Here is a 16730-nt window from a genome sequence, read left to right as displayed (position 1 = left end):
TATACAGCCCACTTCCTGTTTCTCGTCTGGAAAAAAGCCTAGGTTTATGACATCATACACAGCTCTCTCATTCTCCTGAGAGTTTGCCAGGAAGGGAGGGGGGATGAGTCATAAGGGGACCAATGAGAGCTGTAGAGCTTGAGGTGTCTGTGTAAATCCAGGAAGTGAACAGGCAGCAGCTTCAGCTGCCCACAGTTAAAATGACTGCAGCCAGACTCAGTGGAGGGAGATTTCTGCAGCATATTTGGCAAGTACAGAATCACAGTATATATAAAATAATATGCAAAGTGGTTGGAGGGAAGCTTCAGAATGGCAAAGATGTTTTTATTACAAATTATATGAGCAGACTGCAGTTCCTCTTTAAGTAAAACAAACATTTCCTTTTTTTTTTTTTTTTTTATGGTGTAATATTATTTTTTCTAAGCAGGAAAGGAAGTAACAAAAACAATATATACTTATTTCCGTTCTGTATTATTATGCTTAAATTGTTTCAGTTGTACTTTTCAATAAAGCATCAAAGAAAAAAAGAGGAAAAAAAAGCAGGCAGGGCGGGCTAAGGGGAGGCATACACACACACACACACACGCACTCACTCACTCACACACACACACACACATACACACGCACACATCTGCCTTGGGACTGCAGTGTGATGTATTCTGTGTACAGCTGATCAGAGCTCTGCCTGCTCCCTGACAGCTGCCTGTGCCTTTGGATACTCTGAACACATTCCCTTTGCCCAGAGGAAGCTGGGATCTTCTTTTTAATCCTCTTTTTTTTCATACAGTATTGCTCTGTGCCAGCTACCCTGAGGACTCTGGGAAAATGAACCCGCAATGTGCCCGCTGTGGCAGGGTCGTCTATCCCACGGAAAAAGTCAACTGTCTGGACAAGGTAAATGGCTTTTTTTTTTTTTGAACCAATTTAAAAGTCTAATTGAACTGATCACAAATCAAAATGAATAGACTAAATTCTTTCTTCGGCTGTCCTAAACTACTTCTGGAAGGGAGCAGGTGCACAGAACTGTAGAGCTTTAGGCTATGAGCTATACGATCGGGCTTGTTTAATAAGGTAGTCCAGGGAGAAATGATGGTGCACTAAACGCAGGAACCAGTAGCCACCAATTAGATTTCACCTTTTATAAGCTGAGAGAAGACAGATGGTGAAAGCTGGGTGCTGACTGGTCACACTTTACACTGGCTGAGCATGTGTTAAGCAGAGACAATTCAGTGCGCTCCTGTTTTGCTGCAAAGCCATTGAAGGCGAAGGGGTTAAGCAGGGATGATGCTAGCGCAGACAATACCTGGAGGCTTAAGGAGTGACTATGGCAGGAATGCTTTTTAGTTGGAAGCTCCCCATGCAGTAGCGAGACCGTGAAATATACAGTGACAGAGCACAACTTGCTGTTTGTTTTTAAAGGTGCATCAGTGAGCTGGGATAGAAAGAATGCACCTTGTAATGTCAAAAGCTGGGCGTGCATAGTTGGGCATTCGAATGGTAATCTATTGTGCAAGGTCGTGTTTTTCTGTGACAGACCCATGTCCTTTGTACGAGTGAGAGAAGGCAGTGGAGCAGTGACTTAGCCAGAGAAAGAAGTGCAATCATCGCAATCACCATAATCCGTGGAAGACAGGCGTGCTGCTGAGTGACTGGGTTTCAGCAATGTTAGCTAGTAGGACCTCATGCAGGCAATCCGCAGGCTGGGGCATAGAATGCTGTTAAAGTAATGATGACATAGCATGGTGGGGAAGCAGTGAGAATTTAGCTTCCTACACCATGCAGTTTAATTACTTGTATATGTGTCATAGCCAAATAGTTCCCAAGGTACCAAATAGCTGAAGGATCATGGTACTTTTATGATTCCATCATGACACCCTTATATATTATGTATGAAACAGTAGATTCCAATATCGGAATCATGGTTTTGGTATCTTTCAGTGCTTTGGCACAGAGGATCCTAGTTCAGGAAAGGTAAGTATGCAAAGCAAGGGATTAAGTTTACATTAGGCAGGGTGAAGGTTAGGTTAACAAGAGTAAGAATGGGAGTTAGTGTTAGGATAGGGGTCAAAGGAAGGGTCAGTGTGAAGGTGAGGTTTAGTTACCACAACCATAACACAACCATAAGAGTTAGGGTTAAATAGAAAGGGAAGAGTGAGCGCTAAAAGTAAGTGTTACAGGAAAGGTCAGGGTGAGACCTAGGGTTAGGGTTACAGGAAGGGTCAGGGTGAGAACTAGTGTTAAGGTTACATTAGTGGTCGGGGTAAGAACTAGGGTTAAGGCTATAGGAAGGGTCAGGGTGAGAACTAGGGTTAAGGTTACAGGAAGGGTCAGGGTGAGAATTAGGGTTAGGGTTACAGGAAGGGTCAGGGTAAGAACTAGGGTTAAGGTTACAGGAAGGGTCAGGGTGAGTACAAGCGTTAAGGTTGCAGGAAGGGTCAGGGTTAGAACTAGGGTTAGTGTTACAGGAAGGGTCAGGGTAAGAACTAGGGTTAAGGTTACAGGAAGGGTCAGGGTGAGTACAAGCGTTAAGGTTGCAGGAAGGGTCAGGGTTAGAACTAGGGTTAGTGTTACAGGAAGGGTCAGGGTGAGAACTAGGGTTAGGGTTACAGGAAGGGTCAAGGTAAGAACTAGGGTTAAGGTTACAGGAAGGGTCAGGGTGAGAATTAGGGTTAAGGTTACAGGAAGTGTCAGGGTGAGTACTAGGGTTAAGGTTACAGGAAGGGTCAGGGTGAGTACTAGGGCTAAGGTTACAGGAAGGGTCAGGGTGAGTACTAGGGTTAAGGTTACAGGAAGGGTCAGGGTGTATAGTAAAGCTAGGGATAAAGTAAGAGTCAGCATGGGGGTGGAATAAAGGGATTAGGGTAGCAGCATAGATTAGATGAGTACTAGGTTTAGAGTCACAGGATAGGTAAATGTAGGTACCTGGGTTAGGGTTACAGAGAAGGGTAAGTTTTAGGGTGAGTATTAGCATCAAAGGAAAAAGTCAGTTTGAGAGTGGGTGCTAGAGATGGGGTTACAGGGAGGGTAGATGTGAATGTGAGTACTAGGGATAGGGTAACAGGAAAGGTAAAGGTGAGTGCTAGGGCTATGGTTTTAGGAAGAGTAATTCTGAAGGTGAATACTAGGGTTATGGTTTCAGGGAGAGTTGTTGTGAGGGTGAGCACAAGGGTTTGGTTAACAGGGGATGTCAGTGTGAGGGTGAGTACTAGGTTTAGGGTTTCAGCGAGGAACAGTGTTAGGGTGAGTACTAGGGTTAGGGCTTTACCGATATTCAGAATGAGGGTGGGCATAGGGATAGGGTCACAGGAAAAGTCAGTGTGGGGATGAATACTAAAGTTATGGTTACAGGAAGGGTTAGGGTCAGTGTGAGGGTGAGTACTAGGTTTAGAGGGAGATTTAGTGTGAGGGTGAGTACTAGGGTTAGGGCTTTACCGATAGTCAGTATGAAGGTGGGCATAGGGTTAGGGTCACAGGAAAGGTCAGTGTGGGGATAATTACTAAAGTTATGGTTACAGGAAGGGTTAGGGTCAGTGTGAGGGTGAGTACTAGGTTTAGAGGGAGATTTAGTGTGAGGGTGAGTACTAGGGTTAAGGTTACAGGAAGTGTCAGGGTGAGAGTGAATAAAAGGGATAGGTTTACAGACAAAGTCAGTGTGGAGTTGAATACTAAAATTATGGTTACAGGAAGGGTTAGGGTTACAGAGAATAACACTGTTGATGAGTGCTAGGTTTAGAGTTACGGGGACGGTAAGTGTGAGGGTGAATACTAGGGTTAGAGGGAAGGTCAGTGTTAGGATGTATACTAGGGATAGGGTTACAGGGAGGGTCAGTGTTAGGATGAATACTAGGGTTAGAGTTATGAGGAGGGTCAGTGTGAGGGTGAATATTAGGGTTAGAGAGGCAGTCAGTTTGAGGGTGAGTACTAGGGTTAAGGTTACAGGAACTGTCAGTGTGAGGGTGAGTACTAGGGATAGAGTTTCAGGGAGGGTCATTGTGAGGGTGAGTACTAGTGATAGGGTTACAGGAAGGGTCAGTGTGAGGTTAAATACTAGGGATAGGTTTACAGGAAAGGTTAGTGGTTACAGGAAGGGTTAGGGTTACAGAAAGGAACACTGTTAGTGAGTACTAGGGTTAGGGTTTCAAAGATGGTCAGTATGAGGGTGAGAACTAGGGTTTGGGTTATAGTGAGGGTCAGTGTGAGGGTGAGCACTAGGTTTAGAGGGAGATTCAGCGTGAGTGTGAATACTGGGGTTAAAGTTAGATGGAGGGTCAGTGTGGGAATGAATACTAGGGATAGAGTTAGAGGGAAGGTCAGCGTGAGAGTATATAATAGGGATAGGGTTACAGGGAGGGTCACTATAAGGATGAGCACTAGGGATAGGCTCACAGGGAGGGTCACTGTTAGGGTGAGTACTAGGGATAAGGTTACAGGGAGTGTAACTGTGAGGGTGAGTACTAGGGACAGGGGTACAGGAAGTGTCAGTGTGGGGTGAATATTAAGGTTATGATTACAGGAAGGGTCAATGTGAGGGTGAGTACTAGGGACAGGGTTACAGGAAGGGTCAGTGTGGGGTGAATTTTAGGGTTTTAGTTACAGGAAGGGTCAGTGTGAGGCTGAGTACTAGCCTAAGGGTTACAGGAAGGGTCAGTGGAGGGTGAATGCTAGGGTTATGGTTACAGGAAGAGTCAGTGTGAGGCTAAGTACTAGGGCACATGTGTCAAACATAAGGCCTGTGGGCTGAATCTGCCCACCAAGCCATTTCATGTGGTCATCACACCTCTCCTGCAACTGTGGTACCCCCCCGTCTCTGCCTTTACCTTGTCTCAGCCATTGGCAGCAATGAGGAGGATGGAACTCCTCCACCAGAGCCTGTGCACCTCCATACAGCCATGGAGAGGCTCATCTCTGCCCCCCAATCTCAGCAGGCGGTAGCAGAGAGGAAGACAGAACTCCTCCTCATAGAGATTCTGTACCTCTCTGTACAGCTGCAGAACCCCTTCATCTCAGCCTCCCCTGGTTTCTACATTCAGCCGATTCTGGCCCTCCTCTGATCCTCCTCTAGACCCTGCACCTTATCACCTTCATATGTAACAGATTGCACATTTGATCAGGGCACAATTATTTGTTTGTTCATAGGTTTGCCTGTCTCAACTGGGACCAAAAAGTTAAACAAAGTTAATGTAATAAGCTGTGCTAGGTTAAATTTGTCTAATGATTAAAAAAATAAACTTTGCTTCCAAAACCAATTTTTCAAGAAATTGTACAATAGTTGTACAATTGAATATCTGCTTGCCATTATTTTTCCCAGACTTCTACTTTCAGAGCTAATTATTACTAAAACCTGTAACAATCGAATGCAGAGGCAATTATGTAATATGGTAAAGAGTAGATACGTTTATGTAGTCTTACAGATACAACTGCCCCTTTGAGGGCAACCAAAATGCTGATGTGACCCCTGATGAAATTGAGTTTGACAACCCTGTACTAGGGTTACAGGGAGTGTCAGTGTGAGGGTGAGTATTAGACTTAGGGTTATAGTTAGGGTAAGCCAGCAACTACAGCACACGAGCTCCTGGAGCTGAAAATGAATTTATCAATAAACATATCTATGTTATATAAAAAACAGAATGGTTAAAAATTTGTTAGGAAATCAATCAGTGAAAAAAGTTTTACAAATATTATTTCCCCACTAAACTCTATACAAGGCACTGCATAAAACCATACATACAGTACCTTGAAAAAGTATTCACACCCCTTGAAATTTTCCACATTTTGTCATGTTACAACCAAAAATGTAAATTTATTTTATTGGGATTTTATGTGATGGACCAACACAAAGTGGCACATAATTGTGAAGTGGAAGGAAAATAAATGAGTCGATACTTTGTAGAACCTCCTTTCACTGCAATTACAGCTGCAAGTCTTTTTGAGGATGTCTCTACCAGCTTTGCACATCTAGAAAGTGACATTTTTGCCCATTCTTCTTTTCAAAATAGCTCAAGCTCTGTCAGAATGGATGCAGAGCATCTGTGAACACCAATTTTCAAGTCTTGCCACAGATTCTCAATTCAATTTAGGTCTGGACTTTGACTGGGCCATTCTAGCACATGAAGATGCTTTGATCTAAACCATTCCAATGTAGCTCTGGCTGTATGTTTAGGGTCGTTGTCCTGCTGGTAGGGGAACCTCAACCTCTGCCCCAGTCTCAAGTCTTTTGCAGACTCTAATGCCCTGTACACACGGTCGGATTTTCCGACGGAAAATGTGTGATAGGAAAGGCGTTGTCGGAAATTCCGACCATGTGTAGGCTCCATCACACATTTTCCATCGGAATTTCCGACACACAAAGTTTGAGAGCAGGCTATAAAATTTTCCGACAACAAAATCCGTAGTCGGAAATTCCGATCGTGCGTACACAAATCCGACGCACAAGGTGCCACGCATGCTCAGAATAAATTAAGAGATGAAAGCTATTGGCTACTGCCCCGTTTATAGTCCCGACGTACGTGTTTTACGCCACCGCGTTCAGAACGATCGGATTTTCCAACAACTTTGTGCGACCGTGTGTATGCAAGACAAGTTTGAACCAACATACATCGGAAAAAATCCATGGATTTTGTTGTCGGAATGTCCGATCAATGTCCGACCATGTGTACAGGACATAACAGGTTTTCTTCTAAGAGTGTTCTGTATTTGGCTCCATCCATCTTCCCATCAACTCTGACCAGCTTCCCGGTCCCTGCTGAAGAAAAACATCCCAACAACATGATGCTGCCACCACCATATTTCACGGTGGGGATGGTGTGTTCAGGGTGATGTGCAGTGTTGGTTTTCTGCCACACATAGCGTTTTGCTTTTAGGCCACATTTTCAATTTTGGTCTCGTTTGACCAGAGCACCTTCATCCACATGTTTGCTGTGTCCCCCACATGGCTTCTTGCAAACTGCAAATGGGACTTCTAATGGCTTTTCTTCAACAATGGCTTTCTTCTTGCTACTCTTCCATAAAGGCCAGATTTGTGGAGTGCACAACTAATAGTTGTCCTGTGGACAGATTCTCCCACCTGAACTGTGGATCTCTGCAGCTCCTCCAGAGTTACCATGGGCCTCTTGGCTGCTTCTCTGATTAATGCTCTCCTTGCCCGGCCTGCCAGTTTAGGTGGACTGCCATGTCTTGGTAGGTTTGCAGTTGTGCCATACTCTTTTAATTTTTGGATGATGGATTGAACAGTGTTCAGTGAAATGTTTAAACCTTGGGATATTTTTTTATAACCTAACCCTGCTTTAAACTTCTCCACAACTTTATCCCTGACCTGTCTGGTGTGTTCCTTGGCCTTCATGATGCTGTTTGTTCACTAAGGTTCTCTAACAAGCTTCTGGGGGCTTCACAGAACAGCTGTATTTATACTGAGATTAAATTAAACACAGGTGGACTCTATTTACTAATTAGGTGACTTCTGAAGGCAATTGGTTCCACTAGATTTTAGTTAGGGGTATCAGAGTAAAGGGGGCTGAATACAAATGCACGCCACACTTTTCAGATATTTATTTGGAAAAAAATTGAAAACCATTTATAATTTTCCTTCCACTTCACATTATGTGCCACTTTGTGTTGGTCTATCACATACTGTACAATCCCAATAAAATACATTTACGTTTTTTGGTTGTAACATGGCAAAATGTAAAAAATTTCAAGGGGTATGAATACTTTTTTAAGGCACTGTATAAGCATATAAACTAATTCTCAGCAGTTGGGTGGAGCATGGACTGTATATGCATCCTAAGTATAATTGCTGTCTTATTAAATTATAACTAAAGACAAAATTAAAAAAAATAAAACATACATCTCTTAGTACATCTTTGGAATACTTGAACATTCCACTTTTAAACACACTGCATGTATGATTGTTGATATGCAAGAAATAAATATTTGTTCCTGCCTTCCTCTTTGACATGACAACACAGCTCTGAATTGCTAAGTACATGGTGTCGGCCCTGCCTACTTCATTTCTAAAGGATTACCGATCCTGATCTCTATACCCCTCCCCATCTCCATAATCTCTCTTCCTCATGTCCTCCCTCCTCTCTCCCATCTTCCCAAGCCCTCCTCATCTTCATAACTCCTTCTCGTATACAGGCAGAGAGTATTGGCATTTTATTGCACTTATTAAATAGATATACAGAATACAGATATAACAACAAAACACCTTTGATAGTAGATTTATAAGACAAGTTCATTTTTAGGGTTTACATACACACTAAAGAGCATGTAAAGCCAAAACTTTTTTTCTTTTAAAGTTTTGGGTAGAATAGGGAGAAAAACACCCGGGGCTGCTCCAAGCATGACCCTGGTTTAGAAAGGAATTAGGACTATCACTGTATAAAGCAGGGAATTGTAATAAAATTAACAATTTATTTAAGAAAAGGATATGATAAAAAGCAATTGTACATAAATTGATAAACAATTAATTGCAACTGTACATGGTAGATACAAATGGTTCCAAAGGAACAGGTGAACCCCATTGGTAGTAAGGGGATCTGAGATGTATGTCTTGACGTGATCCTCTACATGTTTCGTGACAATAGTCGCTTCCTCAGGAGAAGGCAATCACACCATCTATAAGGTAAGTACATTCTCATTGTTACATATTCAAAAATCATTTAAATATTTAATGACAAAAAAATGTAAAAATAGACAAAACTATATACAGTAGAACACACATAGTATGAATGTTGAGGTTCCTATTTGTTCGTGTGTTGCTTACCAATGGTGACCAGCGGAGCACAAAGCAGCACCTATTGAGGCATCCGAAAGTAATTCCCCCACGGCGGACACGGGAGACTCTTGAGGGCGTGGATATTCTGATTTTAAAGAAGAGGAATAAAAAAAAAGTAATGATAAATAAAGGTAATGTGGCGCTGAATCCAAAAAATAGTAAAACAACAATGATGTGAAAAAACAGTAAAAATATATTGTGAAACAACCATGTAAATGGAGATTCTACACGAAAAATCCCAATAATAATTGTGTCAACAGCAATTAATCTACCATCATAATGTGTACCAAAGGTTATGATGAACCATCGCTACAACAAAAATAGGTGTAAATATCCCTATTTGTAAATCACTAATGAATCACCTATCCACACCGATATATCCAAAAAGTGACTGAATCCCACCAGGACCCAATATAAATAAAGTAGAATTAAAATGCAAAATATAGAAAATCTGTGAAAAATAGTGACAAATAAATTCTGTGTAATAAATAATTATAATCAGTGTATATAAAGTAGCAGTCCAAAAAAATAATAAAAATGTTTTAAATTCATGCAATAAATCGTGCACCCGATCACAAGTCCCATACACTGTACAATCTGGATTGTAGCAATCTCCAGGAAATAGTGAAAATAGTAGTACCGGTAACAGCTTCCCAGTGCACTCCCCCCAGCCTCTCACCTTAAGGCTGATCGATAACAGCCCAGTAAATATAGTCCAGATGGACGGGCAGCTCCAGGATCTCCTGTTAAGATAATGCTCTCTGCTCCCACGGCACCCCAGTAGGTCAGCCAGGCAATCCAAAAGAAGGGAAGGAATACTCCATAGTGTAGTATCAAATACAACCGAATTTATTAAAAAGTATCCACTTACATTAGTATAAGGAAAATGAGCACACACTGCAGCTAATTCCCGATCCCGGCCGTGATCGGGAAAAGCCGAACAAGACAGGACCCGCCTCTCCTCCCTGACGCGTTGCATGACCGTCACGTCCGGGGGATTACCTTCGGGTGCCTCAATAGATGCTGCTTTGTGCTCCGCTGGTCCCCACTGGTAAGCAACACACGAACAAATAGGAACCTCAACATTCATACTGTGTGTGTTATACTGTATATTGTTTTGTTCATTTTTATTCTTTTTGTCATTAAATATTTAAATGATTTTTGAATATGTAATTATGAGAATGTACTTACCTTATAGATTGTCTGATTGACTCCTCCTGAGGAAGCGACTATTGTCGCGAAACATGTAGAGGACCACGTCAAGACATACACCTCAGCTCCCCTTACTACCAATGGGGTTCACCTGTTCCTTTGGAACCATTTGTATCTACCATGTACAGTTGTAATTAACTGTTTATCAATTTATGTACAATTGCTTTTAATCATGTCCTTTTCTTAAATAAATTGTTAATTTTATTACAATTCCCTACTTTATCTATGGGTACCGTGATGGTCCTAATTCCTTTCTAAACCAGGGGCATGCTTGGAGCAGCCCCAGGAGTTTTTCTCCAATAGTTGACTTCAAGGGTGGTGGTACCCGGCCCTACCTCTAGATCTAACTGATCGAGGCAGCCCTCTCTATTGGGTAGAATAGGGAAGGGTTAAAACCCCTATCAGGTTATTTTTTTTGCCATCTGTGTACCATTGCAGAATGTTTCTTCACTTCCTGTCCCAGAGAGGAAATTAGGTAAATGTCCCTTTTAGACGGCTGTTCACTGAAACAAGTGTCCCCATTAGAGAATTTCTCCTCAACTCTTTTTTGGGGACAATTTTAACAAGGTTTTGGATTTCCCCTCATTTTCTTTCTCCAGTTGGTTACCAGTACAAATAGATGGGCGGACCTCCCCAATGAAGACACAGACAGCATTAAAAACTTGACAGAGGGTCGAACCTTTCCCCACTTTATCCAAAACTAAAAATAATATTTTCGCTCAGATTCAAAGGGACCTTCACGGGGACCCAGGGATGGATTTAAAAGGCTTTCACAAGTAACTGCAGGCCCCATTTATATCTAATTTGCTTTAGAGGTTAAATATTTTTTTCCAGAATGAGCAAACAAAATTTGACCTAATGATATCCAGGATAAATGTTAGTTTTATTAAGGCCAGTGGTCACATTTGGATGTGCACAGTTATATATATATATATATACTGTAATAATAGAATTATATTATGGTCATTGTGGAGGTATTGTGTCCACAATCTGTACGGACTTTATTACATTATGTTATATCCAATGGCAAGGTCATGTAGGAAGTTTAGTGCTATGTGTCTCTATTAAATACAATATTGTGTTCAATGGTCAGGTCATGGTGAAGGTGCAATGTTTTATTTCTGTATTTTAGATTTGTATCATGATCAGTAATTTAATCTTTCTGTAGTTACAATACTCCATGTCTGTAGGGAGTGTAATAGAATTGCAGTGTGATAGTGTCTGATGGTGAGGTCAAGTGGAGGGTATAGAATTGCACTTCTGCATTGAGTATGCTAAATATATATTATGATAAGGTCATGTGAAAGGTGTAGTGCCATAAGTCTGTATAGAATGCAAAATAAGTATATATTGATCAGGGGAGGACTGGGAACCTTTGACCTGAGAGGCAAACACAACCAAATGGCCATTTTATGGTAGGTACAAATTCTACAAATTTTTACTCTGATATACTGAACTAAAATCTTGTGGAACCAATTGCCTTCAGATGTCACCTAATTAGTAAATAGAGTCCACCTGTGTGTAATTTAATCTCAGTATAACTATAGCTGTTCTGTGAAGCCCCCAGAGGTTTGATGGAGAACCTTAGTGAACAAACAGCATCATGAAGGCCAAGGAACACACCAGACAGGTCAGGGATAAAGTTGTGGAAAAGTTTAAAGCAGGGTGAGGTTATAAAATAATATCCCAAGCTTTGAACATCTCACTGAGCACTGTTCAATCCATCAACCGAAAATAGAAAGAGTATGGCACAGCTGCAAATCTACCAAGACATGGCCGTCCACCTAAACTGACAGGCCAGGCAAGGAGAACATTCATCAGAGAAGCGGCCAAGAGGTCCATGGTAACTCTGGAAAAGCTACAGAGATCCACAGCTCAGGTGGGAGAATCTGTCCACAGGACAACTATTAGTCGTGCATTCCACAAATCTGGCCTTTATAGAAGAGTGGAATGAAGAAAGCCATTGTTGAAAGAAAGCCATAAGAAATCCCATTTGCAGTTTGTAAGAAGCCATGTGGGAAACACAGCAAACATGTGGAAGAAGATGCTCCGGTCAGATGAGACCAAAATTTAACTTTTTGACCTAAAAGCAAAACGCTATGTGTGGCAGAAAACTAACACTGCACATCACCCTCAACACACCATCCCCACTGTGAAACATGATGGTGGCAGCATCATGTTGTTAGGATGTTTTTCTTCAGCAGGGTTGGAGCCTAATTCAGGGCAATCTTAGAGGAAAACCTGTTATGCCGCGTACACACGGTCGGACTTTTCGTCTACAAAAGTCCGACAGCCTGTCCAACAGACTTCCGACGTACCTTCGGCGGACTTGCGGCAGACTTTCTTACGAACGGACTTGCCTACACACGACCACACAAAAGTCCGACGGATTCGTACGTGATGACGTACACCGGACTAAAATAAGGAAGTTCATAGCCAGTAGCCAATAGCTGCCCTAGCATGGGTTTTTGTCCGTCGGACTAGCACACAGACGAGCGGATTTCGGGGTCCGTCGTACTTACGACGTAAAGATTTGAAGCATGTTTCAAATCTAAAGTCCGTCGGATTTGAGGCTAAAAAAGTCCGTTGAAAGTCCGGAGAAGCCCACACACGATCGGATTACCAGCCAGCTTTAGTCCGTCAGCGTCCGTTGGACTTTTGTAGACGAAAAGTCCGACCGTGTGTACGCGGCATTAGAGTCTGCAAAAGACTTGAGACTGGGACGGAGATTCCCCTTCCAGCAGGACAACGACCCTAAACATATAGCCAGAGCTACAATAGAATGGTTTAGATCAAAGCATATTCATGTGTTAGAATGGCCCAGTCAATGTCCAGACCTAAATCCAATTAAGAATCTGTGGCAAGACTTGAAATTTGCTGTTCACAGACGCTCTCCATTCAATCTGACAGAGCTTGAGCTATTTTGCAAAGAAGAATGGGTGAAAATGTCGCTCTCTAGATGTGCAAAGCTGGTAGAGACATCCTCAAAAAGATTTGCAGCTGCAATTGCAGCAAAAGGTGGTTCTACAAACTATTGACTCAGGGGGGCTGAATACAAATGCCCCCCACACTTTTCACAAATGTATCTGTAAAAAAAAAATTGAAAACCATTTATCATTTTCCTTCCACTTCACAATTATGTGTCATTTTGTGTTGGTCTATCACATCAAATCCCAATAAAATACATTAAAGTTTTTGGTTGTAACATGACTAAATGTGGATTTCAAGGGGTATGAATACTTTTTCAAGGCACTATAACTTGAGATTTTCTTTCACTTTCACTCTCGATGATGGTGGTAAACAGGACCGATGGAGGGAGTGAATCTGACTTTCGGGGGCCACAGACAGCAATAAACACCTGAAAAAAGTTCTAATCCCTGTCTACGCTGTTCAAAACTTAAAAAAAAGGATTTTGCTTTTAGTTATACTTTAATTATGAGTGAATCTGCACTTACAGTTTTCTGTCCCCTTGTGAATACCTGCCAATACCTGCTAAATTAGCGCTGCTTAAACTGTTGGCACTATATATAAATCCTGTATAATAATAATAATAATAATAATAATAATACAGCCAGTGTAGTTTACCTAATGCAGTGGCATTTGATGGTGTGGCAACCATGCTGCCCTGCTCCTGCATTCAGAGAAGAGTTGTTGCTCTCATGTAGGATGTGTCTGCTTGAACTACAGTGGGATGAGAAGATGTTGCAGGGGGCATGGCTATCAGCATTGTCACTGCGAATTCACAAGCCTGTATTTTGTCAATCATCCCCTGGCTACACCCAGTCCCGCTCCCTTCTTTCTGGATTGCCAGCACTGGCCTGATTGGCCACACAAAGGCTGCAACCAGGTGGTTCTCCAATCGTCAGAATTCATTAAATTCTGTCACCCACCAGCTATTTCAGCTATTTCAGGAGGTCACATTCAGCTGAATCTACCTTAGCCTTAGTAGCCTTAGGACAACTAAATACCTAAAACATTTTTACTTTGACAGTTTTTCTCAGAAGAAGAAAAAACACTTCCACTTCCTTAAAAATGTATTCACACCTCTTGAAATTTTCCACATTTTGTCATGTTACAACCAAAAACGTAAATGTATTTTATGGGGATTTGATGTGACAGACCAACACAAAGTGGCACATCATTGTGAAGTGAGAGAAAAAATGATAAATGGTTTTTAAAGTTGTTTACAAATAAATATGTGAAAAGTGTGGCGTGTATTTGTATTCAGCCCCCCTGATTCAATACTTTGTAGAACCACCTTTCGCTGCAATTACAGCTGCAAGTCTTTTTGGGGATGTCTCTACCAGCTTTGCACATCTGGAGAGTGACATTTTTGCCCATTCTTCTTTGAAAAATAGCTCAAGCTCTTTCAGATTGGATGGAGAGTGTCTGTGAACAGCGATTTTCAAGTCTTGCCACAGATTCTCAATTGGATTTAGGTCTGGACTCTGACTGGGCCATTGTAGCACATGAATATGCTTTGATCTAAACCATTCCATTGGAGCTCTGGCTGTATGTTTAGGGTCGTTGTCTTGCTGGAAGGTGAACCTCCACCCCAGTCTCAAGTCTTTTGCAGACTCTAATGTTGTGTACACATGGTTGGACTTTTCGACAACAAAGGTCCGACGGTCTTTCCGACGGAGTTACAACGGACTTTCTAACGACCGGACTTGCCTACACACGATCACACTAAAGTCTGACGGATTCGTACGTGATGACGTATGACCAGACTTGAATAAGGAAGTTCAAAGCCAGTAGCCAATAGTTGCCCTAGTGACGGTTTTTGTCCGTCGGACTAGCATACAGACGAGCTGATTTTTCGACCGGACTCGAGTCCGTTGGAAAGATTTGAAGCATGTTCCACATCTAAAGTCTGTCAGATTTTCGACCAAAAAAGTCAGCTGCAGGTCCAATGAAGCCCACACACGGTCCGTCGCACCAGTTCGGTCAAAAAGTCCGCTCGTGTGTACGCAGCATAACAGGTTTTATTCTAAGTTCTGTATTTGGCTCTATCCATCTTCCCATCAACTCTGACCAGTTTTCTTATCCCTGCTGAAGAAAAACATCCCCATAACATAATGCTGCCACCACCATGTTTCACAGTGGGGATGGTGTGTTGAGAGTGATGTGCAGTGTTAGTTTTCCACCACACATAGCATTTTTCTTTTAGGCCACAAAGTTACATTTTGGTCTCAACCGACCAGAGCACCTTCTTTCACATGTTTGCTGTGTCCCCCACATGGCTCCTTGCAAACTGCAAACCGGACTTCTTATGTCTTTTCTTCAACAAAGGCTTTCTTCTTGCCACTCTTCCATAAAGGGCAGATTTGTGGAGTGCACGACTAATGGTTGTCCTGTGGACAGATTCTCCTACCTGAGCTGTGGATCTCTGCAGCTCCTCCAGAGTTACCATGGGCCTCTTGGCTGCTTCTCTGATGAATGCTCTCCTTGCCCGGCCTGTCAGTTTAGGTGGACGGCCATGTCTTGGTAGGTTTGCAGTTATACCATACTCTTTCCATTTTCAGATGATGGATTGAACAGTGCTCCGTGAAATGTTCAAAGCTTGGGATATTTTTTTTATAACCTAACCCTGCTTTAAACTTCTCCACAACTTTATCCCTGACCTGTCTGGTGTGTTCCTTGGCCTTCATGATGCTGTTTGTTCACTAAGATTCTCTAACAAACTTCTGAGGGCTTCACAGAACAGTTGTATTTATACTGAGATAAAATTACACACAGGTGGACTCTATTTACTAATTAGGTGACATCTGAAGGCAATTGGTTCCACTAGATTTTAGTTAGGGGTATCAGAGTAAAGGGGGCTGAATACAAATGCACGCCACACTTTTCAGATATTTATTTGTAATACATTTTGAAAACAATTGATCATTTTCCTTCCACTTCACAATTATGTGCCACTTTGTGTTGGTCTATCACATAAATACATTTTTATTGATAATTTACAAAGTGCAAAATTATAAAACTAATACCAACTTGTATTTCATGTTAAAATATAGCAAATACGCTCTCTTATCAGTCACTGTTCTAATTTTTGGGGGGTGAACAGGGCAGCAGGGGAGCACTGGGAGGGTATCAGCAGACTGTTATACAAATCCATTACTTTGCCATGAATAGGTAGAGTACAGGTTCACATTCAACATGAATTCCAGGCAGATATCTATAAGACAAAAATTAAAGTGGCTCTCTATTTAATAATGTGGTTCTTAAAGAGGCATTCTGACCTGTCCAGGCATCCAGTGGTGTCCTCATTCTTGAATCGACTCTCAGGTGCCACCTGCATCTTGGCTAATGGAAACCGGCAGTGAAATCTTCAAAGCTGGTTTCCTACTGCTCCTGCACAAATAGTGCTGCGCTTTCTCAATGGGCCAGCTGCAGAGAGCAAGGAGGAGGGGGTGGAACTTCCAGCTCACTTTTTCGCAACGAAGTGAGCCGGAAGTGGGAGCGAGTACCTTTCAAAGCCAGGTACCCGCTCCCCCCCAAAAAAAGTTGCTAAATGTGGCAGCTAATGGGGAGGCAGACAAGCAGAACTTCCCCTCTTGGGTGGAGCTCCACTTTAAGGTAATTTTTTTCCTAAAAAAAAAAAAAAAAAAAAGAGGTTTATACTTACATGCTCTGTGCCATAGTATGGCACAGAGTGGCCCTTTACTTCCTCTTCTGGGGACCCCTGCCGGTACTCGTGCAGTTAGTACATCTAACACTCCTCTCCCCCCTGACTGAAAAT

At 42.2% G+C, this 16730-nt stretch overlaps 2 protein-coding genes across 2 annotated transcripts in view; one reads left to right on the top strand and one right to left on the bottom strand.

Annotated features, from left to right (window-relative positions):
* Positions 1 to 558: 558 nt before the first annotated feature.
* LOC141144255 (LIM zinc-binding domain-containing Nebulette) overlaps positions 559 to 16730 on the top strand; it is a 395409-nt gene continuing 379237 nt past the window's right edge. Inside the window, exon 1 of the mRNA XM_073629752.1 lies at positions 559 to 894. Within this exon, the coding sequence (XP_073485853.1) occupies positions 826 to 894 (69 nt within the window). The 5' untranslated portion in view covers positions 559 to 825. The remainder of the gene's footprint in view (positions 895 to 16730) is intronic.
* LOC141145731 (uncharacterized) lies at positions 2134 to 2946 on the bottom strand (the record flags this gene model as incomplete). The annotated part of the gene is given in 1 exon segment (XM_073632622.1): positions 2134 to 2946. A coding segment is annotated over 1 exon segment (813 nt), but the record flags the coding sequence as incomplete, so codon positions are not given.

Source organism: Aquarana catesbeiana, linkage group LG05 (assembly GCF_042186555.1).
Source record: "Aquarana catesbeiana isolate 2022-GZ linkage group LG05, ASM4218655v1, whole genome shotgun sequence".
Taxonomy (NCBI): Eukaryota; Metazoa; Chordata; class Amphibia; order Anura; family Ranidae; genus Aquarana; species Aquarana catesbeiana.
The sequence above is the reverse complement of the archived record's forward strand: the minus strand, read 5'-3'. Positions and strand labels throughout refer to the sequence as shown.